Source organism: Galeopterus variegatus, unplaced genomic scaffold (genome assembly GCF_000696425.1).
Source record: "Galeopterus variegatus unplaced genomic scaffold, G_variegatus-3.0.2 Scaffold473, whole genome shotgun sequence".
NCBI classification, from domain to species: domain Eukaryota; kingdom Metazoa; phylum Chordata; class Mammalia; order Dermoptera; family Cynocephalidae; genus Galeopterus; species Galeopterus variegatus.
Genome location: NW_007726584.1, coordinates 21,376 through 47,389, shown reverse-complemented (window position 1 = coordinate 47,389; position 26,014 = coordinate 21,376). Strand labels below are relative to the sequence as shown.

Below are 26,014 nucleotides of genomic sequence, written 5' to 3'. Positions count from 1 at the left end.
GTAAATTTCTCTAGTGGACTCTCCAAGATGAAAACAAATTGTGCTCCTTTTGTAAGAAAATTCCATTATTCTGTACTACCAAAATATAATACACTTTGAAAGATATTTCCCACATTTCCTCATTGACCAGCAAATTCCTACCTATCCTTCAGATCTGGGTAGAAACTTTGGTTTCTCTTTGATCCTCTGATTAGGTTACTCCCCTCTGTCATATGCCCTCAGGACACTGTCCATTCCCTTTCTCATACTCAGGGCCCTTGTGATAGTGGTGCCGTCTCTCTCCTGCCAGCCTGTGAGCTGTGTGGGGTAAGGGACAAGATCTGCCTCATGTAACACTCCATCTTCAACAGCTAGCGTGATGCCTGGCACCTACTGGGCTCTCAGTACACACTTACAAAATACTGCTAAATGAACCATTTCACTTTCCCTTTAATTAATGATTATCTTTAGCATTTTTAAGTTATAATCAGCTTTATCAAAACTTGATATACGCACAAACTTCACAGGAACGTAGAACTGTACAGTGATAATAACACGTTATTTGCATAGCACTATGTAGTTTACAGAACCCTATTTTATCAATTATTTTATTTTAGCCTCGTAATCACATTGTGAGGTAAGCATTACTGGCCCTATTTAAGGCAGAAGAGACTGAAGCTCAGAGATCTATCCAACTTTCCACCATTGCAACTGATTGAGCAAGGACTCACTTCCAGTCCCTATCCTACTCCGTGTCACCACAATACCTATAAGTTCATCAACTACGGTTTTTCTCATTTACTCCGAGAAACCAGATTATGCCCTTTTAATCCAATTCACTTGCAATTGGGTTGATGTTCTCTCATTCCTCCCAATCAGTTTCATCAAACCATTGGCATAAAGAGCTCAAATCAGAGACCTAAAGACCGTCTAGCCTAGAATTCCAATCTGCTAAGTGTATATTACCCTCCTTCCTTATTCCCACCCCAAATACAATCTTACCGATGTCAGTGTCATTTTTCTGACCTTACACCAAGGCATGCACCATGCCAGCACATAACGGGCCCTCAACACACTCTGTTGTGAATGCCAGTTCTCCATCACAAAGTGAGCTGAGGACCGTTTACCACTGGAAGATTCTATACATGTGTCAGCAAAAAGGAACTTCTTTTTTAACTGCATGACCATCAGAAGGCCTTGGTGGCTGAATTTCCGTTGATTAGTGTTGGTGTTGCTTTTGCTAGTCCTGTCTCTTAGAATCCGTGTCGTGTTACTGTGTGCCGACATAAGTGTTACTGAAATACAAGGTCTTATTGTTCCATTTTGGTTCCATTTCAATGAACAAGCTGAAGAGGGCCTACAGGTGAGTGCCAGAGACTTTCCAGGCTCTTTCACTTGGCTAGGTTCCTGGCTTGAGGAGCTTCTGAGGACTGTCATGGTCTTTGGGTATTTGAGTGATTATCACACCCACCTTAAGACATTGCCTTGTTTGTCAATTACTGCTTTACATAAGATGGGCTTGGTTGGAATTGATTGACTCCAACCCCTTTCTGTCTCTACTGAAAATTCTCCAGATACACACCTCACTCTCCACTATAGTCTTTATATCCTGTAGCTTCTACGTCTTCTAAATATAGTAGAATCGAGTAGCAACCCAAGATTCATATATAGTCTGTCTCATTACTATTGCTCCATATCCATATTATGCAGCATTATCTGTAGTATGTTGTGTTTGCCAAGTAGCTTACATTGCCTTTTTTAATTAAAGAGACTTCGATTGGTCTATAATTTGCTAGCAATTTTAAGTACAGATTAAATTAGATAAGACAGTTTTTGNTGTAGTTTACAGAACCCTATTTTATCAATTATTTTATTTTAGCCTCGTAATCACATTGTGAGGTAAGCATTACTGGCCCTATTTAAGGCAGAAGAGACTGAAGCTCAGAGATCTATCCAACTTTCCACCATTGCAACTGATTGAGCAAGGACTCACTTCCAGTCCCTATCCTACTCCGTGTCACCACAATACCTATAAGTTCATCAACTACGGTTTTTCTCATTTACTCCGAGAAACCAGATTATGCCCTTTTAATCCAATTCACTTGCAATTGGGTTGATGTTCTCTCATTCCTCCCAATCAGTTTCATCAAACCATTGGCATAAAGAGCTCAAATCAGAGACCTAAAGACCGTCTAGCCTAGAATTCCAATCTGCTAAGTGTATATTACCCTCCTTCCTTATTCCCACCCCAAATACAATCTTACCGATGTCAGTGTCATTTTTCTGACCTTACACCAAGGCATGCACCATGCCAGCACATAACGGGCCCTCAACACACTCTGTTGTGAATGCCAGTTCTCCATCACAAAGTGAGCTGAGGACCGTTTACCACTGGAAGATTCTATACATGTGTCAGCAAAAAGGAACTTCTTTTTTAACTGCATGACCATCAGAAGGCCTTGGTGGCTGAATTTCCGTTGATTAGTGTTGGTGTTGCTTTTGCTAGTCCTGTCTCTTAGAATCCGTGTCGTGTTACTGTGTGCCGACATAAGTGTTACTGAAATACAAGGTCTTATTGTTCCATTTTGGTTCCATTTCAATGAACAAGCTGAAGAGGGCCTACAGGTGAGTGCCAGAGACTTTCCAGGCTCTTTCACTTGGCTAGGTTCCTGGCTTGAGGAGCTTCTGAGGACTGTCATGGTCTTTGGGTATTTGAGTGATTATCACACCCACCTTAAGACATTGCCTTGTTTGTCAATTACTGCTTTACATAAGATGGGCTTGGTTGGAATTGATTGACTCCAACCCCTTTCTGTCTCTACTGAAAATTCTCCAGATACACACCTCACTCTCCACTATAGTCTTTATATCCTGTAGCTTCTACGTCTTCTAAATATAGTAGAATCAAGTAGCAACCCAAGATTCATATATAGTCTGTCTCATACTATTGCTCCATATCCATATTATGCAGCATTATCTGTAGTATGTTTCTCACTCTCCACTATAGTCTTTATATCCTGTAGCTTCTACGTCTTCTAAATATAGTAGAATCGAGTAGCAACCCAAGATTCATATATAGTCTGTCTCATTACTATTGCTCCATATCCATATTATGCAGCATTATCTGTAGTATGTTGTGTTTGCCAAGTAGCTTACATTGCCTTTTTTAATTAAAGAGACTTCGATTGGTCTATAATTTGCTAGCAATTTTAAGTACAGATTAAATTAGATAAGACAGTTTTTGATAATCATTAACATATTGACTACATTTAATGTATTGAACATATTTTTAATCAGAACTCAGAGTTTAAATGAAAACTGCTCTCTCACAGGATTCTATTCTAGTATTCGTTAATGAAGAATAATCAAATAAAATTACTTGGCCCCTAGAATGATTGGATATGGAACGCCAAGTTTGAAGGGAACCAAATGTCTTAGTCTGTTTTGTGCTGCCATAACAGAATACCTGAGACTGAGTAATTTATAATGAACAGAAATTTATTCAGTCATAATTCTAGAGGCTGGGAAGTTCAAGATCAAGGGGCCTGCATCTTAAAAGGGCCTTCTTGCTGTGTCATCTCGTGGTGGAAGGTGGAAGGGCAAAGAAAGGGCAAGAGGGACAGAGACCAAGAGGGGATGAACCCGCTCCAGCTATAACAAGCCCACTCCTATGATAAGGGCATTAGTCCTTTCATGGGAGCAGATCCCTCATGGCCTAAACACCTCTTAAAGGTCCCACCTCCCCATACCGTCACGTCAATTAAATTTCAAGATGAGTTATGGAGGGGGAAAACATTCGAGTCTTTTAAAGACTGTTACTACTTTATAAACTGTTACTGGCTTTATAAACGTAATGTGGCTTTAAACTTTAGTTTTAAACATAAAACTTTAGTTTTAATCTTCCCTTTCTTATTCCGCATTCTGGCGAAATACAAATTAATGCTTGTAAACATATAGTGTGTATATTTTTAGTGGGAAAAAGGACATTTCTCTGGCAATGAACCTCACATTTCTCTTGCTTTCACAGTAATAAAAGACTAGTGGCCTTAGTGCCCATGCCCAGTGACCCTCCATTCAATACCCGAAGAGCCTACACCAGTGAGGATGAAGCCTGGAAGTCGTACTTGGAGAATCCCCTGACAGCGGCCACCAAGGCCATGATGAGCATCAATGGAGACGAGGACAGTGCTGCCGCCCTGGGCCTGCTCTATGACTACTACAAGGTAGGTCCCACGGCCCCGGCCCCTCCTCTTCCCAGGCCAGGGAGCTAACGGTTCTTCCACACTCAATGTGGAGTTCAGCCTCTTTCTGTTCTCATGGCCTTTCTGCTTCCCTGTTCTATGAAGCCTAACTTCACTACCACCCAGAGAAGTTTTCATTTTGGGATAATTATTTCTTGTGTCCTTTGTTCACATGCATAAATATTATTTTCATAGTTTTTATTTTTATTAAGAGATCTTTATTTTAAAAATTAAAAAAAAATTTTGGCACCCAGAGAAGTTTGCATTTTGGGAAAATTATTTGTGTCATTTGTTCAAATGCATAAATATTTGAACCAGCTGACCAGTACAGGGATCTGAACCCTTGACCTTGTTGTTATCAGCACCATGCTCTCCCAAGTGAACTAACTGGTCAGCCTATTTACATATTATTCTTAATATCATATGAGGGATTTTCAAAAAGTTTGTAGAAAGATTCGTATTATTTTAAAATTCTACTTTCCCATGAACTTTTTGACATACCTTCGTATTACAAATACTTTCTTGCCACCATTTTTACTTTATGAATATGATTTTTGGTGAATGAAGTGTATCACATTGTGTGGCTGTACCATAATTTAGTTATTGCACCATTGTTGAGCATTTAGGTTGCCTTTAGATTTTTCTGATTTCATAAGAAACATTCGGGGTTTCTAGGTTTTTCAGTTTTTCGGTTTTATAAGGAACATTCCAATGAACACTTCTGTGGAGCTTTTGCAGAAATTCTACAACCCAATTTTGTCACAACCCTAACTGTGTCTATTTGTTTCAATGGGTACTAAATTTTCATTTTGAAAAACCTTTGAAGCAAAATGGGTGTAATTCACTTACATTACAAAAAATACCTGTCATATAGTACTTACAAAATTGTAGTGTTTCAGGATATCAACAGGAAACAATGGTCTGTCTCAATTATCAAGGACTATTCCTGGTATGACCTGCTCCCTTAGAATCACTGAAGTGTAAAAAATCAACAAGTATTTACTCAATGAGGAGATTTATTGCCTGCTTTGATTGTAAACACCTTGGGCTTGTGCTGGGAATTGACACAAAGGTGAGAATGGCTGTGTTTGTTTTGCTGGTCAGGGCACAGTGAACTTTTATTTTAGAATAAGAACTGAATCCCACCTCCCCTTCTCCCTCTATCACAGGAAAATCAGAGCTCTGGGCAGAATCACCCAGGAGGAACAATTTCCCTTTCAGTGATCTTCAGTCTCCTCTTCCTGTTTTCTTTCTGCTTCCTGCCTCCTGTTTCCTTACAGCAGCCTCTCCTTTGCACATTTTGTGGTCCCCTGTCTCTCTCTTAAATCGGAGTTTTCTTTCAAAAGATCTCCTGCCACCGCCAACTTTGGCACTGCCCCCAGGTCTTCTGTCACAGTTTTCTAAAACCAAGTCTTTCGTTTTCCAACTTCCCATTTTTTCCCATTAAAACCCAGGAGGGCTCCCTCCTTGGGGACGGGAGGGCGGGATGGGTGGCTTATCTAAGAAAAGCAAGGTATGAATGACAGGTCGGCCCTTCTAGGGTATTTTAAATGAGGATATTATATCAAATAAACACATCTTTAATTATTAGAAAATGTTGGAAAAAATATATGAAGGGCATGCCATTGGTACCCTTGCCAGTCTAGGCTGATTTTCCCCCCTTATAAAGAAAGCCCAAGTCGGAAGATTTTGACAGCACTCTTATGAGGGTATAAAACTCCCAGCTAGACTCCTGACAAAGCAAGAAGGCCTTTAACTTGGAGGGACTTGAGCTCCAGGTGAAAGAGTGTTTTAGGGCCTAAACTACATTTCATGTAAGTAGGGCTGTTTCCTCTAACAGTGGAGGGTGTGTGTGGAGCGGAGAGGGTGGGTAATGCCTGAAAAAAATAAGCTTGAAAACCAAAATACTTTCATGGTAGGCTTTTCTTTCTTCTTTTCTGTTTGTGGTTGTTTTATATTTTTCAACCTTTCTGACTGAGGATCTCATTTGGAAAAACACAGAAATAAATGTTTTGGGGTGAAAAATTCCAAAATTCATTGAGGATAGTGCAGTAGCACAGAACTCATCAAATTAGGCTGCTTTGAGTTCTAAGCCATTTATCGAGGGTTCAGCTTTTTTTTGCTCTCATCCTTAGAAAGGAATTGAAAAATGATTTTTCTTGACGATAAAAAAGAATAGTCAAAACTTGACAGTTTTATTGATCTTTAAAATCTATTAACACATCATTAAAGGAATCCTGATTTAATCACTTGGGTCATGACAAGTTCTTTTTGTAACTTTTATAATGTTAAATTATGATGTCAGTTAATTGTTTTAATTAGGCTTTGATAATTCTTTTTTTGTATTAATGAAAAAGAGAAGCATACCCCGAAACAAAAATAATTAGTAATTTATGAAAGCAATGTATTTTATCACCCATAGGTTCAGAGGATAATTAAATATTAGTAAATATGAGTAATTTAGTATTAATAAATGTGGTACCTACATTCTTTCTCCTCTTGCACATTTGCTAACATTTAAAGGAAAGTTAAAATATTGCTTTCTGTAAATATTTTGAGATGTATGGTAGGAAGTTTACATAAAAGTCAAGTTATAGCCAAGTCTATAACTCTTTCTGTTGAATTAATATTTTCCAAGATGGTGTGGACTAATAGACTTACATGGCTGCTTTTATTTTACAACCTTTACTGTATATTTGCTAGAAACATTTTACTGTCTGTGGAAAGAATTAGTCTTGTTTGCAAAAATTCTATGTCCAAATGACCATTTTGAGGCCTTTGTCAGTTCTCTGGATGTTCACAGTTTATATATGCTGGTGTTAATGTTATAACAAAGTGTAATGTCCTCTGAGAATAGACCTTTTTTATGTAGTTAAAGTGAAATGTTAATAAAAAGAAGCAATTCTTTTATTTTGAGTATAAACTTTGGGAAGTTAAATTATTGTAACGATTGCAGTCACATTGTCATTTAAATTTTATAGACATTTTATACTTCTTAGGAAGTGAGAATTGATTCTTTTTTGAAAGACACCATTTTCCCTCACTCCTGAGGTTGGTGTACATCACCGCTGAGGGGATAATAGGGGTCTGTACAGAGAGAGGAGTTTGTGGGATACAAGCAGCCACCCAAGAAATGGTGGTTTCTGTCCTGGGAAACTGGCAAAGGCTTGTCTCTCTATAACCCTTTATACATCTCAAAGTCAACTGCCACCATGGGAGCATCACAGCGAAGCCTGTCAGGTTGTAACTTTCACAGTTCAGGACACAAAGTGAGATTTACCCAAAGTCACAGGACAATCCTGTATTCCAATCATCCATTTAATTACAATGCCCATCATTTGAAAATGGCTCAAATTCGTAAAATATACACTTGAAGCTTAATATATTGTTCACTAAGTGGTGTTTTTTTTTTTTTTTTTTTTTTGTCTTTTGTCTTTTTCCGTGTCCGGCAACGGATTGCAACCCTCAGTGTTGCCCCCGTACCGGACCGGGGACCGGCAACGGGATTGCAACCCTCGGTGTTGCTCCCACGCCTCGCTCAGCCAGTGAGCGGGAACCGGTCTGTATGTGGGATCCGAACCCTCGGGCGGGAGCGCCGCCGCGCTTCCCAAGCGGCACACTATCCAGTGCACCACCGGGCCGGCCCCACTAAGTGGTGTTTATTAAAAAACCCAAATTTATAGAATTTCTCATTATTTAGAGGCTCAAACTCTAGCCCAGTTCTCTATCCAGCTTAAGCTACTTACCAATAGGAGTTCCAGAGTCAAGTGTGATCTTTCCATGAATTTCAGGCATGGCAGAAAAACATGACAGATTAAATTAGATACTTAAAAGAGTGGTTTGACTTAATTTATATTACTTTTATTTTTCCCTCGAGGAAGCTAGTGGTCTGTAATCATCTGATTCCATCTCTTGTGAAAATAGGCTTCCTTGGTCAGTTGGTTTCTATCTGTTCTGCTGATCTGGAACTGCTGGAAACCAGTTTGCTGGTTTGTTTGTTTGTCCATCCATATATCCATCCATTCTTCCATTCATCGATCCAGCAAATATTCCCTAATTATGGGCCGGCCCGGTGGCGCACTGCTACAGTGCGCCGCTTGGGATTGCAGCAGCGCTCCCGCCGAGGGTTCGGATCCCACATACAGACCGGTTCCCGCTCACTGGCTGAGCGAGGTGCGGGCGCAACACCGAGGGTTGCGATCCCGTTTGCTGGTCACGAAAAAGACAAAAAAAAGGAAAAAAAAAAATAGGCTTTTTACCATTTCCTAATCTTAGTCACTTTCTAGTTTGCTATGAGATTTTTAAACCGGCACATAGTATCCCTTTGGCCAGTTTTCTAGTACCTGGAGATTAAAATTATTGAGATGTCCATAACTATTACATTTAAACCATTTTCACTATCCACTTCGTCCTTCCTACATTCAACAAATATTAAGCGCCTATATTATGTCAGACAGTATTCTAAGCCCTGGGGACACAATGTAAATAAGACAATCCCCCAAGAATCTGTGTTCTTCAGATTGACTTTCCTTGATACTGTTTCATTTATCCCCAAGCATCCTTGATGTTCTGCATCCCAGTTCCTTATCACTCTTTTACGGACACTAGTAGGTTAATATTACCCCATATAGGTGATTTTCAAAGACTGGGGCTCTAATGGAGGAATTTCAGATGTTAGAGGAGGTAGTGAATGGGGAAGTTTTTTCACGGAAGATGAGCTTCTGGAAACCTGTGGCTTAAATCACTTCAAATAGTGAAACCTGACATATGTAAAGCACGGTTCAGTGTTTTTATATGTGTATATGTCATTTCATGCTTATGCAAGAAATAGGATATATCCCATGAGCTAGTTATTATGAGATAGTTACGAGATAGTTAGCATTCCCATTAAATAGATGAGGAAACTGAGGTTTGAAGACGTCATGTGCCTTGCTCAAGGTCATCTAAACATAAAATGGTGGAGCCAGAACTGGAACCCAGACCTCCCTCCCAGATTCTGTGCCTGGTCCAGCATACCCCACTCTCTTTCCAGGAGTCTGCTCCACCTTTGATAGCTCCACACAACTCTTTACACAGACAACACTCCAGGCCTCATGAACTCTGACTACTCTGATGTCTGGCTCATTCTAATAGATCCAAGAAAGCCTCCAAGCTGCTCTGACCCCAGTACCAAGGAATGGACCAACAAGTGCTAGTCAGTGAATATGATGAAGTTTCAAGATAATTATTCTTTTGCTTTTTTTTTTTTAGGTACCAAGTCCTCTGGTTTAGGGGTCTGTGAATGGCTTCTTGTCCTCACTTCCCTGCTCTTTATCATCGTGACCTTTCCTTTTTCCATCTGGTTCTGCATAAAGGTGAGATTCCATGATCTAACAGGTAATTTCCTGGTGCTTCTCACTGACCATACCATGCCCACTCTCACCTCTGTATTTTGGTATATGCTGTTGCTCTATGTGGAATGCTCTCACCCCCAACTCACCTTCCAGGAGAGCTTTTACTCCTTCAAGATCTTGCTCAGAGGTAAATGTGAAGCCTACCTTGACTTCCCCAGACTGTCATTCCTTTCCCTGTGCTCCTGTGTCACTCCACTTTCATTTTGTTCTAGCACTTACCACACATATAATATTTGTTGACACCCTATCTCATTAAACTGAGACCCTTCAGGGCAAGAGCTAATTCCTCACACTGGCCTTTTCCTGCCATACTCTCAAGACTTTTATAAGGAGACCCCTTCTCCACCCACCTGACAAACTTTTGCCTACAGCTCAGCTCCTCTAGGGAGCTCTGTCCTCTGGGCTTCCAGAGTGCCCTGTATGTAGCTTAGTTCTACCTCATCTCACTGGGTATTAATTTTTTTAAAAACACTGTTAGGAATAACTATGTTTTTGGAGAAAAGCCAAGTACTCTCTGGTGGGGAGGGCAGGGGGATAAAGCACCGGGTGCAGCGGCAGGCAGAGCTGGCTCTCCTTAAATACCTTCCTCCTCCTTACAGCCTTTCAAAAAAATTGTGGTAAAATATACACAACATAAAATTTACCATCTTTAAGTGTACAGATCAGTGGCATTAAGTACATTCACACTGTTGTGCAACCATCACCACCATCCATCTCCAGAACTTTTTCATAATTCCAAACAGAAACTCTGTGCCCATCAACCAATAACCCTCCAGCTGCTGCTAATCTCTATTCTTCCTTCTGTCTCTATGAATTTGACTCCTCTAGATACCTCATATAAGTGGGATAATACAGTATTTGTCCGTTTGTGTCTGGCTTGTTTTATTTAGCATCATGTCTTCGGCTTCATCCAATTTATAGTATGCATCAGAATTTCATTCCTTTTTAAGGCCGAGTAATATTCCATTGTATGGATATACCACATTTTTTTTATCCATTCATTTGTTGATGGACACTTGGATTGTTTCCTCCTTTGGGCTATTATGAATAATGCTGAAATGAACACTGTTGTACTGGATATTAAAATTTTATGTTTATCTGTCATCTTCAATAGATAACAGAAACTATGTTTTTTCATCATTTCTATCTAGTACTTAGCAATGCTTGGTTCATTGTAGATTCTCAAAATTGACATGAATGAAGGACTTACAATTGATTTACTTTATTTCTGTTTCACAACAGAAATAAAGTGCTTTAAAAAAATTAATTCATTTAATTTTACTAAAAACCTGTGAGGTATAGGACTATCATTATGCCCAGTTCACAGGTGAGACAGAGTTATTTTAGTGGTAGAGCTGAGATTCAAACACAGGCAATCAGGCTCTAGGTCTTAACACTTTACCACCCTGCTCTGTCCTCACTAGTCCAGCTGTCTAGGTTTGCATATGTATTCAGGTGAGTGGAAACCATAGGAATGGTTGCTGGAGGAGTCCAGGGGAGGGATGCTTCTCATAAATTTGCTTTCATCTCAAAATAGTGAGGCTGCATTTTGGGTGCAAAAGTGTTTGGCTAGAAAAAAGATCTGGAAATTTAACAAAAAACCAAAACAAACAAAACATCCAACCAACCAAACAAATCTTGCTCATGTGTTTGAAAACTATGGCAGAGTAAAGGATCCACGATGCAGTAGGGAGATTAGGTGATGTTCAAAAACACAGCTGGTGGAGGTGTCCCTTCTCTCAAGTAGCACTTTTCCAATAATCTCTCAGGTAATATGTTGGCATTATGGTTGTTAAGACAATAAATAAAGTGCATTAGAAAAAAAAATTGTGGAAGCAAGTCTATGAGCCATGTAGGGTGGCCCAGGTATATCAGGTGCTTGTTCCCACACTGGCCAACAGTGCAGCCCCATGCCCAATTCCCCACCCCCAGCCTCTTCAACACCTGAAGTCCCTCATCAGAGAGGAGGGTCTGTCCCTGTTCCTTAGCATGCTGCTTGCTGTAACTCCATGGCATCTTCTGTCCTCACAGCGGCACCACATCCAGATTCACCCTCCACTCACATTGCTCCTCTCCCCCATCTTCTTCCAAGGTGGGTAGTGGGGGAGTCGTGGCAGGTGCTCAGTCCTAGGGTGAGTCCCCTAGGTCAGCAGTAAGCAACTGAATTTGTTTGTGGTGGCCCTACATTCATCACTACCCTTTGTCTCTGGCTCCACTGTCATTGTCACTGAGGCTACTCACCTTTTACCATGTCTTGGAGATAGCAAATTTTCTACCTTTTCCTGGAAAACATTCTATTTTTGCTTCTTTGCAAAGATGGTGTCTAGCTCTGCACATGGTCATGGTTGCATATGTGTAAGTCTGACTGATGGTTGGTGATGTTTCCAGGTTCCTCGAGACAAGAGGCTGCTGTCTGTAAGCAAAGCAAGTGACAGCCAAGAAGACCAGGATAAAAGGTATGGTGTACATAAAGGAATAGACCTGCTTCCAGAATAACTTTTTAAAATGTTTTTGAAAACAAGAGTGTTAAACTAAGTTTTGTTCTTGAGGAGATGGGGTCAAGAAGCTTAGCCTTCTCTATCTGTCTTTTGGAGCCTGGGCCAAAACTAGCTCTCTCAATGGGCAGAGCAAATTGCATTTCCTGGTTGTGCATTTAAAGGGTCATCAGTGAGCTCTTCAGGTACCCCTTCCAAGGAGGCTTTAAATCCCAAGAATTAGAGGTGATGTGTTGGCAAGAGACCCCGCTGCTGGTATGAGCTTTTCTGATCCATCCCATGGCTCTACCACTGCAGTCAGGCCCTTGAGGGAGTGAGAAACTTGCAGGGTCTCTGAGGTAGGAGAGGAAGGAGGGTGGGCTGGTCTCTGCCCAGGGAGGTGACTGGTGGAGACCATGCACAACAGCGAGCACCATCCAGGTGCAGGGCAGGAGAGAGGTCAGGCGGTCATTATGTCACACCCCCTTTCTGTCCTCCTGAGTAAAGAACCAGGTGAAAAGCAGACACAGTCAGATAAATTGAGATTAAAAAGAAAAACAAACAAACAAAAAAACCCCTCAAACTAGCTTTATTTCTAATGAAGCCAACTGGAGAATGTGACTTGGAATCTGCAGCTTATCACATTTTGGTCCTGACTCAGGTAAGTCTACCTATCCAGTCCCAGGCAGGGCTTCATGCCACTTGTGGACAGCAGAGCTGACTGTAGGGTCCCCCCTGCTTGGCCAGGGTAATCCAGACAAAAAAGAGAGGACCAGAAGAGGCTGAGAGCTGCTCTGCTTAGCTACTTCTCCCAAATTCACCCATCAAATAAATCTCTTCCCCTGTCGTGGGATGGAGAGAAGCAACAGTGATTTTCTATTGGAGGTTCTTTCACATGGAAATACAAGAGGTCTTCAAAAAATTTATGGAAAGATTCGTATTATCTTTTACTTCTGTTTTTCCATGAACTTTTTGAAATACCCTATTATGAAGCCAGATAAATCAAATCCTCTGTGAGCACATATGTCAGATTCTTACCTGTCCATGATAGGAACTGCTTATGACATTCTACTCTCTGCGACTAGCAGCGGGGACCACTTCACCAGCAGCAGCCCTGGGCTGCAGCACCTCCATGGCTGTCTGCATCTGATCATGGTTCCACTAGGGATCTTCTGAAACACCACGCTGCCCTGGAATCCTGGGACCTCACTGGTAGGAGTGATGACAGGGAAGAAGAGGCTGACTGTCCCTGTAACTTTCCCTAGATCCAGCAAGTTTTACTGAGCCACGCTTGTGCTGTCTGTTACAACCTGTACCAGTGATCAAAAGCAGGGTTGGGGCAAAACAAGCCTGAGCTGTGTGTCTATCTACATGGTACATGATAGACAAGAGAGGCCATTTTTTGTTAAAGCATCTTTTAGAACATTACAAAGTGACAGCCGCTCATTGCATATTAATGGTTATTTTTGTGATTTCCATAGAGTAGCTTTAAAAAAACTGACAGTGAGGTATAGACTAAACCACCTTGTACAGACTAATTATGACTTAGTAGACTTCTCATTGAATGTAATTTGGAAGGATATTATTTTGATCTGCAACGTATGCATGAATTAAGATGCCATGTGCTAACATGATATCATTATAATTGTTTATATATAGAGATTGCTACTTGGAAAAATAACAGAATTTCAATGACATGATCCAAAATTTTGAAAAAGGATATTTAAGCACCACTCTTAGCATTGCATTTTTTCTTATAATATTTAATTCAATTTTAAATTCCATTGCAGGTAAGTCAGTATCTCTCAGTAGTTCTTACTTTGTCCTAATTATCCATTTTTTGGATGTCTTTCTGAAATTCTCTGGCATTTGCTTCTAAAGCTAATACTATTTTACATAGTTACACATTTTAGGGTGGTGCTGAATCTGTCATTAACTGGTGATATGGTAATAATGATTTGATTAGATTTACATAACTCTATAGCATCCTTATTTATTTGTTTGTTTAAAAGGACACCCCCCAAAAAATACTTTGACTTGTGTTCTTTGTTTAAAACTGAGATGTTTTGCATGAATTAAAGAACGATTAGATTTACATAACTCTATAGCATCCTTATTTATTTGTTTGTTTAAAAGGACACCCCCCCAAAAATACTTTGACTTGTGTTCTTTGTTTAAAACTGAGATGTTTTGCATGAATTAAAGAATTGAGAAATTTGGCCTGAAATGAACTCTAACTATAGAAGTTGGTTAACTTTAAATATTTTGGCAAAGCCAGTAACACTGTACCTGTGCAAAGTCCAGAGTGGAAACTGGGTAATTGACTTGGTAGCAAATCAGTGTAGATGAACTTGTTTACACCCAACCTAAAACACATTTTCCACAAGTATTAATGGTCTGGTGTGGAATGAGTTTGGGAAATTCTACGTTACAATTAAACAGGTGAAGGAATGCTGGAGGTTCTTTACTGTATTCATGATAATTGTGACCTATCAGGGTGGTCTTGTTATGGCAATATTTGTGTTTGCTGTTTTGTTTTTTAATACTGATTTTATCATGAACTCCTTTCTTGGAGGAACATTTAACATTCCATGCAGTGTTCTAAACAATGGGGTTTATTTAGGAAATGCTGATGTAAATGGGTGTTCTGGGTTTTGGCCTCCTCCCGCTAACTGGATTAGACATAATTTCTAAATTTTTACTCTCTCTTATATACAGATTCATTCCATTAATTTGAGCATAAAAACAGGTTATTACTTAAAGCCTGGCTGTTTGTAGGCTTGTGCTTTTACTTCTTAGAGGATTATTTTCTAGAATTAATTCTACACATATGTGTCAGACTCAGAGAAGTTTAGGTATTTTTCTGTTGGCTTTTTTATGTGGAACCATTCTTTCCTCAAGCTTCACTTTGAGGATTCATCTGAAAAATCAAAGCTCAAAATACCAAGTCCTGCTTGATAGTTAGACAAGCTCAGAGGCTAAAGGACTTCTTTCTTTACAGAGAGGAGCCAGGAGGACCCAACTCTTGGAAGGACCAATTTTATTTGAATATTTCTCTCAATCAGAGATGCCAAAGTCTCAGAAAGCACTTGCTAGATTAAAAAAAACCAAAACCCCAAAAACCCAGACATCTGAGATGGGGATGCATGCAAAGCATGAATTTTCTCTCCATATTATTCAGAATAATCCATAAATAAGTGAGAGGTGGCCCCAGAATTCTACTGACCAGAGTGACTTTGCCAGTAAAATCACTGCTGTCAACAATCATCTTCCATTAGCGAGTTCCTCTTTGCTTTTTTTTTCTCTCCCAGAACTCTTTAGTATAAATGAAAGTATTTCATCCTAGCCTGGCAAGAATTAACTTTCTCAACCCTGTCCTTTCTCTCTGTACCAGCCAGGAGGTCTGAGATCTGGAAGATCTTTTTTGTTTTACATAAACCCAGTTACACCACTTCCTTAAGCCCCAAAGTAATTCAATGCTAAGGATATCAATGAGCTCATGTTATTTCTATTTGGTGAAAGTATTTTAACGATAAACTCTCATTATCTTATTTTTCCTTTAGGGGTTTAGCCCACAGAATAGCGAAAAATATCCTTCCTACTCCCCCCACCCCTTCCAATTACTTCCCTTTGGTCTTTTTTTTTTTTTTTCTTTTGTATTTTAAATCTTTTTCTTTTGAAAGTTTTCAAACATATACAGAAGTACAGAGGATAGTACAACGAAACCCCAGATACTCATCCCATCTTCCAGGTCAGCAATCATAAATTTTTGTCATGACTACTTGATATCTACCTTTTCTTTCTTTCTTTCTTTCTTTTTTAATGGTAGTAGTATTTAAAATAAATCCCCAAGTTCATGTCATTTCACCTCTAACTACTTCTGATTTGTATCTCTAAAAAAATGGACGTTTTATTACATAAGCTCAAACTCATTATCACATCTAAGTAAATTAACAGTACTTTTTTATTATCACCTGATTCCCTGTCCGTATTCGATTGCCTCGAAAATCCCATGACCTCACAAATGCCTCCTTGGTTTGTTCAAGTCAGGATCCAAACAAAATTTACTCATTATATTTGATCGTTAGGACTTTTAAATCGTTTTAAACCTGAAACAATCCTCCCACCCTTCCTTTTCCCCCAGGCCTTTGACCTGTTGGTGAATTTAGGTCAGTGAGGTGTGCTACATTCGGTTTGAGTGATTGCTTCTTTTTGGGGTTGTGGAAGTCATTCTTCCAGCTCCTGTGTTTCCTGAGAGCTGAAAGCTGCATCTAAAGGCTTGGTTAGATTTCGGGCCAACACTTCTCACTGGCAATCCTACTTTACGGTGGGGCCAACTCCTTCCCACTGCATGACACCGGGAGGCACTCTGGACTAGTTGTCCCCTTCCAGTGATGCACAGGCCCACTGCATCCCGTTGCGAAGCTGGCCATCGCCCTTCTCCGCTGGCGTACCCATCCACCGTGACGGCCTGCACTGGTTATTTTATTAGGAATTGAACAACGGCGACTTATCTAATCTATCATGTTTGAACACACAGGAACTGTCTTGGCAGCAGTGAAGCCCAGAGTAATCTGAGTGGAGGAGAAAACCGGGTCCAGGTCCTGAAGACGGTTCCCGTGAACCTTTCCCTAAGTCAGGACCACCTGGAGAACTCCAAGCGCGAGCAGTACAGTGCCAGCGTCCCCGAGAGCCCCGCTGTCATCCCAGTGTCCGGAATCACCGTGGTGAAAGCCGAGGACTTCACACCGGTCTTCATGGCCCCACCCGTGCACTACGCCCGGGGGGATGGGGAGGAGCCGCGCGTGGTCATCTTCGAACAGACTCAGTACGACGTGCCCGCCATGGCCACCCACAGCACCTATCTCAAGGACGACCAGCGCAGCACCCCCGACAGCACCTACAGCGAGAGCTTCAAAGACGGGGCCGCAGAGGTGAGCCTCCGCCCGCCCTCCGCAGCCAGGACCCGGGACCCGAGCCCCCAGCTGAGGCTTTTTCTTCCCTATTTGCTTTTCGTTTTTATTTTTGTTTGTTGTGGGGGCTGGCAGGTAGGGGGATCCAGACCCTGGCCTTTGGTGTTACCAACACTGTGTTCTAACCTATGGGCAGCTAACTGGCCAGCCCTCGATTTGCTTTGCTTTTTAAGTCGGATAAATGAATTAAACCGAGTTTAGTGTTTTTTGGTTTTTTTTTTTTTTAAATGTTTTTGTTGCTATTGGAGTATTCTTTTTAAATAGGTATTAATAAACCTGTGTGTCTGTGTATATGGAGGAATATATTTCTATTTTTCTGGACTCTTAAATGACAGATTGCTTTGTGTTAGTTTTAGTCTTAAATATTTACCAAGAATTTAGAAGTGTTTGTGTGGAAACTTCCTGCTTTGCAAAGTTTTCACCTTGACCTCACCGAGTTTGTAACCTTTTAAATGGTGGGTAGCTAGAGATGTTGCCTGTTCATTCTTTTTAAAAGCAATCTAACTCCCTAAAATCTTATCTGATTGAATACTTAAGAGGAGAATTTGTGTTATCAGTCATCAAGTGTGTGTATGTGTACGTGCTTTGAACCTTAGAGAGAGGACACATTTGTCTCAGGTGCCAGTAGAACTTACAGAGACAATTATCTTTGCTTGCTTGTTTGTTTTAAATTCACAAGTTCCAAGTGCACGATTTGAGAATTTTGGCCATTGTATATACTTGTGTAACCAACGCCAGAATCAAGACATACAAAGTTCCCTCACTCTAAAAGTTCCCTTTGCCCTTCTTGCACTGAGGCCCTCCCCTCTGCCCTTGCTCTTGGCAAGCACTAGTCTGCCTTCTGTCATTATAGTTTGGCCTTTTCCAAAATTTCACATAAAACAAAATGATAGGGTATATAGTCTTCTATGTTATCTTCTTTCATTTAGTATATTTTTGAGATTCATTTATGTTGTTGCTTATGTTATTTTTTTTTTTTTAGATTGCTGAATAGTGTTCTACGGTGGGTGTGTATGACAATTTGTTTATATAATCACCATTTGATGGACATTGGGTTGCTTCCTGTTTTTGGCTGTTGTAAATAACACTGCTATGGACATTCATGTATATGGTTAACATGGACATAAGCTTTCGTTTCTCTCAACTAAATACCTAGGGCTAGGCTTGCCGGGCTGCATGGCAAATGTGTGTTTGACTTCATAATGTACTACCATACAGCGTTTCTAAGTGGCTGTATCATTTTCATTCCCACCAGCAATATAGAGGATTTCTGTTTTCCACATCCGTGCCAAAACTTGGTATTGTCAGTCTTTTTAACTTTCTTTATATTAGTGGATATGTGGCAGTGACTCGTTGTGGTTTGAATTTGCATTTTTTTGATGGTTAGTGAGGTTGACCACTGTTTCCTGTGCTTATTTGGCCCTTCCTATAACTTTTTTTGTGAAGATTCTTTTCAGATCTAAGCCCAGTTTTTAAATTGGGTTGCCTTCCTTTTAGTAAGTTGCAAGAGTTCTTAATGTGAATATAAGCCCTTTATCAGTTACATATTTTTCAGTCTGTTCTGGTAGCCTTTTTGTTTTCTTAATATGTCTTTCAAAGAGCAACAGTATTTAATTTGATGAAGTACTTCACCAATTTTATCTTTTATAGTTTATGCTTTTGATGTACTATCTAAGAAGTCTTTCTCTAACCCAATGTCACAATGATTTTCTCTCTTTTTTTTCTAGTCATTTAATAATTTTACCCCTTTTACGTAGGTTTCTGATCTACTTCGAGATCATTTTTATATATGGTATGAAGTAAGGGTGAGGTCCTTTTTTCCCTGTACTATTATCCGGTTGTTCTGGCACCATTTGTTGAAAAGATGATCGTGTGTTCATTTAATTGCTTTGGGATCTTTGCAGAATTGATGACATGTTTTCTCCAATTTCTGACCCAGAATATGTAATGCATATTTTTATTAGTGCGGGTCAGTTTCTTCATCATTTAGGATCAGTGCCTCTGCACTGGAGCTGTTGGTCACTGGCTCCCCATTGTGCAGCCCACCTGAGCCAATAAAAGACAATGGCAGAGGGAAAACTTGTGGTTTCTAATTTCCTAAAGAGGAGCGAGTGATGGCGGCGTGCCGAATACCTTCAGCCTGCTGCCTATTTAGTTGCCACTGGGACAAAATGCAGCTGTCTGGGGTTGAGATTTTGTCCCTAAATAGTAACATTTAAAAATAATAAACATTTGATGAGTACTTACTATGTGCTCGTCATCATTCTAAGTGATATATATTCATTTAATCTTTATTAAAAGCCCTGTGAGGTAGGTATTGTCATCTCTGTTTTTTAAGTGAGGAAACTAAGGCACAGAGAGCATAGGCATGCTCATGGTCATTTAGTAGTAAGTGGAAGGCATAGGACCCAACCCAAGCTGTCTGGCTCCAGACCCTCTGTGCTTAACTGTTGCCACCACACTCTCAGAGAAGACTGTGTGGGGCCTTCTAGTTGTCAGGAGTTCCATTGCTTAAGGCAGTGAGTCACCCCAATTTTTTTTTTTAAATCTCAGTGTTCTTTGTCTATCATATTAGACATGTTTTATCTTTCAGGTCAGGAGAAGAGGCATAAAAGGTCGGCAAGCAGCGACTCACTGTCTGCAGTGTTGGTAGGGAGCTAGGCTATACACTGCACTAGCGGCCCTGCCACCAGTCATTTATGAGCACCTGCTGTATTCTATGAAATCAGGGAGTAACCAGAGTGAGAGATGATAAATTCCTAGCCCTTAAGAGGCTGTCGTATTTCTTGGGTTCTGGTAGCTTTACAATCAAACTTTCAATGTGCTTATACTAAAAAACAAAAAAGGGCCTTAAAATTATCTTCCTTAGCTTCCTGTGTCGTATTGTTTAAAACAGTAACTTATTTATTTATTTATTTATTTATGTATTTATTTATTTATTTATTTATTTTAGACCAAGGGATCTTGCAGAGTCTTCGGTATTGTTGTATATTTGGTTTGCCCTCAAGTAGTCAGGGCTGCTTTTGTAGGAAAAGCAAATAACTGAAATTATCACTTCACAATCTCGTGTGGGATACATGCTTTTTAATCAAAAGATTGCCACTGATGTATTTTCTCACAGTGTAGAAATGTTACATTAGTCACAGAAGAGTGCATGAACATGGTCCAATGTCAGTGGAACCATCATGCTGTTTGGGGGATGTGTTTGTGTTGTAGAGATAAAGAGGATTGTGAAAGAAAACTTTGTAATTTTTGGCTTTATTTTGAAGAAACTGACAAAGTAAAGAAACTTACCAGAAACTAAATGTGAAGTGTATTCCCACTGATTTTGGTTGAGCTGCTCTCCTAGTTGGAAATCAGTGATTCTGTTGCATTCTGTAAGTTAAATCAAATGATCTGCTATGATCTTTAGCCATTTCATTGCCAACTGGTGATAGGATTAAGTGGTTTTAGAGTAATTTTACCAAGAAAATTTCATTAAGGAAAATTTGTCTAAACTCCAGTACTTCTTTTGGGCAAACTATTAAAATGTCTAGGACTCTTGTTGAATAAGCAAATCTTATTTGCCATTTGAGACCTATGCTTCTGTGCATGTGTGTGTGCTGGTAGCAGGGAAGGGAGTAGTTTGTTTCAACTCAGGCTGGGATTCTTTTAAAAGACAGTGATAGCATTACAAAGTGCTTTAATGGATTAATTTTAGCTAATTTGATTTATATTTTATTCTACACTTACAATAACATTTGGCAAATAGTTGTTGATTTATACAGGGTATGAGCTGCTGTGCTTGTCATAGGAGTAGAGGGCTTCTAGAAGCTTGCTATCTAGCTATATCTGTAAAGAAAAATAGTGATAGCTGCCACTTACTGAGTTCTTTTGTGTGTGAGGCACTGTGGCTTACACATTATATTTCTAATCCTTACTACAATTCTGCAGGGAAGGTGCTATTTTTCTTATTTTGCAGATGAAGAGACAGAGATTCAGAGGGAAAATTGCCAAAGGTCACACAACTAACAAGCAGAGTATAGTCAATAAATACAAATCAGAGTGGTTAATTAGGATCGGGAATGTTTTTAGGAAACACTTAGAACTTAATGGAAGAGGTTTTATAGAAAAATTTTTATTTATAGATGTATAACTATATAGGTATAAATATATAGTCATAAAAGGAAATCAGAGTGGAAGGAAAAATTTGCTTATTGTGCATTACAATTTTGTGTATTTTAGCAGTAGTCTGTGGTATAGAAATAAAGGAATACCAAGATCTCAGTGATTTAATGCAGCGAAAATTTATCTGTTGCTAATAAAAGTCCTGTTGTGTGTGTGCAGAGCTTTCTTCCAATCAGCGATTTAGGAATCCAGGGTCCCTCCTTTTTGTGACGTTACCATCTCTATATGTGGCTTCCAGTGTCACCCCAGCAGAGGAAGAGAGCATGGAGATGGCACACTGACTTATAAATGCTTCGACCTGGAAGTGACACACATCACCTCTGTTCACATTTCATTGGCTAAAGCTAGTCACATGATTGGCCTGACTGCAAGAGGGCCGAGAAGTTTCGTTCTCCCGTTAGTCCTTCTACATGCTCAGGAATTGAGAAGAACTATTTGTGAGTGAGCACCAGATATCTCCACCATGTATTTCATAATTCAACGCCAGGCATGTCATTTGTAGAATTATTAAAGTTTGCAGAGAATCTTGAAATGAAAGCAAAGAATGATTATTTGCCATTATTTGATAGACTTATGATCATTAGTCCATTGATTTTTATATTCATCGGTAGTCTGAAAGTGGTAGTGATCCTGGATTTAAATAAACCCTGTTCATCATAATTGATTGATAACTGGAAGTCCATTTCCTCCCACAAATTTAAAGAATAAAAGTCTTAAAAATATTGATTCATATACTAAATTGGAATATAGCCTCACCTATGATTGATGAACCCAATTTCATTATGTTTGTTTTAAACATATAATGTAGTGGATATGGTGTCACCAGATTTCTATCACTTTAGTAATGTGCTTTTGCATCAAGCAAAATTCTGGAAAATCTCAAGCATATACATTTTATACTTTAGGATTTAGGTTTCTGTGTGTGTAGTCAAATTTGATAAGACTGGATGAACCATTATTCAGATTCACGGTGGTCAGTGACCCGCCCCGTGCATGGAATGGCTGTGAAGGTCGCAGTTTGGTGAAAGCTTTTACTTTGTAGCACCATTTGATACTGTTGATCATTCTTGCCTCTTGAAGATACTATTGGCTTCATGTGCACAGCTTCAGTTATCATCTAAGTCCTAATGACTGTGGAATTTCTCAGCCCAATCCTCTGTTCTGAGCTGTTTTATTTTACTTTATTTTTTATTAGCACATTCATTATTATAAGTCATACTTATTCTTTACGGCCCATATCCAATCTCTCCCCATTCCTTTTCCCCCTCCCCTCTCTAATAACCATGGATTTCTCTCCTTCTGATAGATCAACTGTTTCTCTGTTGATTTGTTGCCTGGATGATCTGTCCAGTTCTGAGAGAGGTGTGTTCAGGTCCCCCACTATTATCTTAGAGCAGATGCTTCTTCTATTACTCTAGAGTGTGATTTGTGGAGAGAGAGAGACATCCTCTTTTTTTTTTTCCCCCTGATGCTTCTTCTATTACTCTAGAGTGTGATTTGTGGAGAGAGAGAGACATCCTCTTTTTTTTCCCCCCCTTCGGTCTCTTTTTTTTTTTCCCCCTTCTGCTGGTGACTCTCCTTGTGTCAATGTAGTTGAGTGTCTGGTATGCCATCTCCATGGTGGCTCTGACTACTGCTATAGCAACTAGCTGCTTTTGCAGCAGCCATGGCAATTGAGGTGGCTGAGGTGGGCTACCTGTGTGGAAATGGTGTTTTTGGTGTGCTCTTTACGTGGTTGCGGCTGGGTTCAGCTTCCCCCAGCTCCATGTCTTCTGAGCTCTTGACCCTTATATCCAACTGCCTATTTGACTTTCCACATACCCAAAATCTAATTTTCAATCTTTGTGTTTTCCACCTTCATAAGTGGCACCACCATCCTTCTGGTTGCTCAAACAATCAGGATTTTTACTTGACATTCTGCTCTTCCCTAACCCCATCTAATTCATTATCAATTCTATCAATTTTATCTTCCTAACATCTCTGAAATCCATCCGTTTTTCTACTTTCTGTTTCCACCATCTTGGCCCAAGCTAGCATTATCTCTGGCCTATAATACTGCTGTATCTGCTTTTTTACACTGTACCTATGATGGCCTTTTCAAAATGCAAATAAGATTATGTCAGCCCCCACTTAGATCCCACTGCTCTTGGGATTGAAATCTAAATTTCTAACAGGTTTACAAGGCACTGCAGAGTCTGCTTCTTGTCCACCTCTTCCTCATCTCATATCTCTTTCCCCTGTACTCCCTGCTCTGGGCTTCAATCACTTCTGTGAAGCTTATATGCTCCCTCCTGACCTTTGTGCATGCTGGTCCATGTTCTAGGACTGAGCTGTGCAATACCATAGCCACTGGCCACATATGATGATTAAAATAAAAGTAAATTAAGAATTCAGTTCCTGGGCCAGCCCCATGGCTAACTCAAGAGAGTGTGGTGCTGGTAGCGCCGAGGCCGTGGGTTCAGATCCTATATAGGTATGGCCGGTGTGCTCACTGGCTGAGTGTGATGCAGACCACACCATGCCGAGGGTTGCGATCCCCTTATCGGTCCAAAAAAAAAAAAATTCAGTTCCTCAGTCCCACTAACTACATTTTAAGTATGTATATGGCTAGAGGTTACCATATTGGACAGTAAAGATATAGAACATTTCCTTTATTGTACATAGTTCTATTGGGCAATGCTGTTCTAGAATATTCTTTATCATCCTCTACATCCTTCCTCCTGTGTGACTTCCTCAGGGCAGCCCTCTCTATCCCTCTCCCTTCAATTCCTACTAGAGTCAGTTTTCTTTGTATCTAAGTCCACCAAAGACCACCATGAACATGTCTGCAGTCAAAGTTACAGTTATTTAACCTGCTTGAGCAGTGGACCCTCACAAGCATCTCAGTAAGGGAGAGTTGGAAGGAGCTCTTCTTAATGTTTGGTCTTGTGCTGGATGAATCTAACGAGGGATTGTGGAAGTGACTATCAGCGTTGGATTGGACACTGTCAAGATGTAGGGGCACCCAGAAACTGGGTATCCCAGTAATCATGGTTCAGGAGATGGGATGAACTAAGTGGGGCTGAAGATGTCTTTGCAAAAAAATCCACAGTCACCCAGAAGGAGGGGATGTTACTCACTTTTGTAGCTGTGTTACTGTCTTCTGGGGTTCTGTTGGAAACATTGCTTCTCTTCTGTTGGCCTTTCCTGTGTTCCGCTGGAAGCATTGCACTCTGTAAGGAACCTCAAGGCAGATTGCCAGTGGTGCCAATTTTCACTTTCTCATAGAAAGTGACAGTGATGTGCTATCATAGAACTGTTGCTCTTCTTCACGTGCTTGCATGCAGAATTTTTAAAATGAATACTTAATTATTTTTTTTGCCACTAGACCAGAAGCTTCACGAGAGCAGGGACATCTCTTTTTGTTCACCATTGGAAACATAGCACTGAGCCCCTAGTGGTACCTGATAAAAAGTAGATACTCAGTAATATTTATTGAAAGAGTGAATGAATGAATGATAGGATCTAAAAAATTATGGCTGATCGAAGACAAGGAATTCTTTAACTATATCTGATTTCCCCACAGCTTAAGAATCATTGTCTTTCTGTGGTAGATTCTTAGCAGATGTCATCCCCCCAACCCAAGAAAAACTAGAATTCCAATATTCAAGATTTAAAAATGTTTTCCATTGTCTGATGTCTTAGGTCCTTTAAGGGTAATCTATCAAATATATGTTATCATACCTTCTTTACTATTATTTTTCTGAGTCCAAATGATTAAGAAATTTGTAGAGGAACTACATCAAATCACAGTAGGGTGCAGTGATGTGGGCTGTTTGACTGCCTTTCGGCACCCTATGAATTGTATGAAGGGGTCTCCAAGCAGTTGAGGAAACTTGATAACTGTAGCCAGAGTGGCCCAAGCATTTTGGTTCTAACTCTTCATACTAAATCATCTAGGGCCATGTAACCCATCAGTGTAATCAGATCTCATCTAAAGGATTGTGATGTTTTCCAGGTGAACAAAATCAAAATCCATTTGATTTTTAAAAAAATTATAAAGATAATGTAAGAGAATTAAAAATTTTTAAGCTTGGAAAAAAAGTAATATCCATGTCTGTAACATCTCAAGTCTTTTCCAGGTGAACAAAATCAAAATCCATTTGATTTTTAAAAAAATTATAAAGATAATGTAACAGAATTAAAAATTTTTAAGCTTGGAAAAAAAGTAATATCCATGTCTGTAACATCTCAAGTCTTTTTATTTTTTCACAGTTCTTGCAATAGAGTAGGAGTCTGTATTTCAGTCAGCATATAGTTTACAGTCTTTCTGTATCACACCTTCTCATATCACCTGCTGGATTAGAGTCGTAGAATTTACAAGTCCAATATGTTTAAGTAGGCTATACTGTTCTTAGGCTGCAGAGCTCTATGGTTTGGACAATAAATTGATTCAGGCCATGTTTATTAATGCTGATTCCCTGTGGCTGTTATGGATTACTGCATATTCCTTCAATGACCTTGGAAATGTACCCCTTCTACTCAAAGTCACTTCCTTAAATGCTTTTTCCATCATGCTAGTCTCCTACTCCAAAATTTCCTAATTCCTAATTATGCTAAGTGTAAATACCTTTTTCCAAATCAGCCCCGTCCAGAAGAATTTTCTGCAGTGATGAAAATTGTCTTTTATGCTATCCAATATGGTAGCCAGTAGCCACATGTGGCAATTTAGTACTTGAAATGTGGCTAGAGGACTGAGGAACTGAATGTTTACTTTTATTTAATTCTAGCCAACTTAAATTTAAACA

The 26,014-nt window shown here is 39.8% G+C and overlaps 1 protein-coding gene across 1 annotated transcript in view; it reads left to right on the top strand.

The window, feature by feature from the left end:
• LOC103587661 (grainyhead-like protein 2 homolog) overlaps positions 1–26,014 on the top strand; it is a 75,863-nt gene that overhangs the window by 43,721 nt on the left and 6,128 nt on the right. The window contains exons 2-4 of the mRNA XM_008569176.1: positions 4,007–4,202; positions 12,002–12,069; positions 16,628–17,021. Of these exons, the coding sequence (XP_008567398.1) occupies positions 4,007–4,202; positions 12,002–12,069; positions 16,628–17,021 (658 nt within the window). The remainder of the gene's footprint in view (positions 1–4,006; positions 4,203–12,001; positions 12,070–16,627; positions 17,022–26,014) is intronic.